The 2,770-nt window shown below is 45.3% G+C and overlaps 1 protein-coding gene across 1 annotated transcript in view; it reads right to left on the bottom strand.

Moving 5' to 3' along the window:
* Positions 1-67: 67 nt before the first annotated feature.
* The window catches only part of KaiR1D (Kainate-type ionotropic glutamate receptor subunit 1D), a 42,073-nt gene continuing 39,370 nt past the window's right edge, over positions 68-2,770 (bottom strand). The window contains exons 9-10 of the mRNA XM_026810689.1: positions 1,469-1,667; positions 68-801 (exon numbers count right to left, since the gene is read on the bottom strand). Of these exons, the coding sequence (XP_026666490.1) occupies positions 523-801; positions 1,469-1,667 (478 nt within the window). The 3' untranslated portion in view covers positions 68-522. The remainder of the gene's footprint in view (positions 802-1,468; positions 1,668-2,770) is intronic.

Genomic DNA, 2,770 nt, shown 5'->3' with positions numbered 1-2,770 from the left:
TCCAAAATCATTGTTCCTCCGTCGTCTGGTTTCTTTTTGATTCTAGCAAATGCGTTTCTAAAGTGCATAAACTTTTGGGATTGACTGTATAGCCAATACATACTTAAAACATGAACCGCGACAGAAATGACTGTTGGTATCAAAATTAGAACGATAATTTTCGTCAATTTTCTAGCACCTTGAAACGAGTCGAGCGTCTAAATTTCCCGGGGTTCATTAAAACGGCGATCGATCAACGCGCGTTTCCCGCGCGGCGTCAGATCCGACAGAATATTTACCATAAATTCGGTGAGGACAAAACGCGGATCGACGTTCTTCTAATTCCCCAATAAATCCGGACGGCTAGGGTGAAAAATTATCCTTCCGATTCGATGCCGTTTACCGTAGAGCCATAAATCAAGGATATACGCGTCGATCGGCCGGAACGGCTCGGTCCCCGTCTGAACGTATACACGTCCGCGCGTAATCGGCTAATACGGTCTGCCCGATCGACGAGTTTATACGCTCGGTCGTCTGTATCGATTACGAGCGGACTAATCGTCGTCCAGGCGCACGACCTTCACACTTACTTGGCGGCATGGCTATGCCGTATCCCTTGGAGTCTAGGAGACCGCCGACTTGTGTCAGATCGCAGTTTCTCTCGATTACGTATTCGATAGAGGTGGATTCCATTAGGAACGCGTAGCTCCCCTTACCCTTGATCACCCGTTCCACGCCCTCGACGTTGCTCGTTGTAAATACCGTCGGCTTTGCCGACTCCATGAAGGACCACATGCGCTGGTACGTCGAGAAATTGGAATCCTAGATCACGCCAGGAATTTCATGGTCGAGCACGCATGCCATTAAACGGTGGAACGTTGCCCGAAATTGGTTAATCTTCAAGGAGGCCTATTACATACGCGGTTCCCTGCGATTCTACAGCAATCACATTTACGGTCTGCGTCCTGTCGCTCTTCTTAACTACCGAACAACGCAAACGACTGTTTTCTATGCTAGGCTGACCTCTGAAGATTAACTATTCGGACTTGATGTATTATTTTAAGGACTTTATTTAGTGTAATCTATAGTAATTAAGGATAAGTAGTATAAATCGAATTTCTTCTGAAGCAAAACATGCAAGACGTTTGAAAATTGAAAATACGTCTTTTGTTCTCACTTGAGAATCAATCATTAAAAGTGATATCTAGATTTTATTTCAAGGGATTTCCTTCTTTATATTAAATAAAAATCTTACAATAAAGAATCAGTATTACAAATGGACGTCGTAATTTCTTTTAAAGCAAAACCCACTTTTCCTTTCAATATTTTTCTCTTATTTTTTCGCAATACGTTCGAGACTTGCAGATACGATTTTCGTGCTCGACGCACGTGCCCGCGCGATTCGTCAATAGCTGGTAAAAAGGCATCGGCGGGATGATTACGCGAACGTTTGTGTAACACGTTCGGCAAGTTATTCATGCGATCTTACCCTGAAAAAGGCCGCGGTGCTCCCTCCTTTGAGAGCTCCGTATTTGATTTTCGTCTGCTTCGCGAGATCCTCGGCGCTCTCGATCGGCGAATCCATCCTCTCGACGGTGAGGAACGCGGCCAAGTTGGCAGTGTACGAAGAAATCATGATCAAAGTGAAGAACCACCACATGCCGGCGACTATCCGCGTCGAGACGGCCCTGAGAAAAAGCGGAGAGTGCAGTGGGTACTTTTCGGGACGCCCGGCCCGAACGAAACCGCGTTTCATCCCCGTACGAATTTAAAATAACCGCGCCTCATACAAGGTCGTAGATCGAATTCAGATCTCGTTCAAACGAGTACGTTTGAAGAAAACAGTTCCAGCGTCCATGCATAACACGTTTTTATCACTCATCGCAAACATATAACAATCTCGTTTCCAGTTTGAAAATTATAAATCATATCCACTACAGAATTATTCTACGCGTCGAAAACTTGCTTAAGATTAAACTGTTACACGAATCGAATGATCTACGGCGATCTAAATGCAACGAATTAATTACACAAAGCTTCTCTATTACGATCTCATGCATTTCTATAAATTTCTCGTTCAATCTACGTAACTATGCATGTAACACTTAAATGCCCGTCGGAATAAAACAGAGATTGTGATGACCGTTCGGGGACAGGAAGTATCGGAATGCGAGATGATGAATCGTTTTATCTAACGATGAAAGTCTGTGACGCGAGGGGAACGCTGTTGCTGCTTCCTGAGAATTTCAATGGCGTCGTATTTTAACTCTATCTTTTATTTTAACTTTATCTTTTCTAAATTGCCTCCCAGTAGGTATCCTTGTATGAAGCAGCAACAACTTCCATTAGACGAAACGTCTTCGTCGCCTTTATAGTCGCGCTTTGTCGTCGGCGACGAGACGGAGAGCGGCAGCGGCAGCGGTAGCAAAGCACGTCGGGCAAGTTTCGACACGCGAACGTGATCGGTTGCAGCAAGCCTACGATATAGCATATCCAGGCTATCGTTACGTAACACTGGGTAGCACCTACGGCCCTGTAAATTCTCGCCCGCCCCCCCCGTTCGATCCCAACCCCGTTACGATTGCTAAACTTCTATATCACCGTGTACACCCAGGTGAATCGTACGCGTGGCTGAAGTCGTCTATAGCGCGGTTAAACGCTAGGGAGTTACGCTCTCTCCCACCGTGTCTAGATATTTCCCGGAAGTACGAATCGCCCCGTGATACGAACAGCGACGCGGCACAGAGATACACGTACAGAATTTATATATATATATGTATATATACAGGAT

This window comes from Ceratina calcarata, unplaced genomic scaffold, assembly GCF_001652005.2.
Source record: "Ceratina calcarata isolate Rehan_Ccalc_2016 unplaced genomic scaffold, ASM165200v1 scaffold167.2, whole genome shotgun sequence".
Classification (NCBI taxonomy): Eukaryota; Metazoa; Arthropoda; class Insecta; order Hymenoptera; family Apidae; genus Ceratina; species Ceratina calcarata.
The sequence above is the reverse complement of the archived record's forward strand: the minus strand, read 5'-3'. Positions and strand labels throughout refer to the sequence as shown.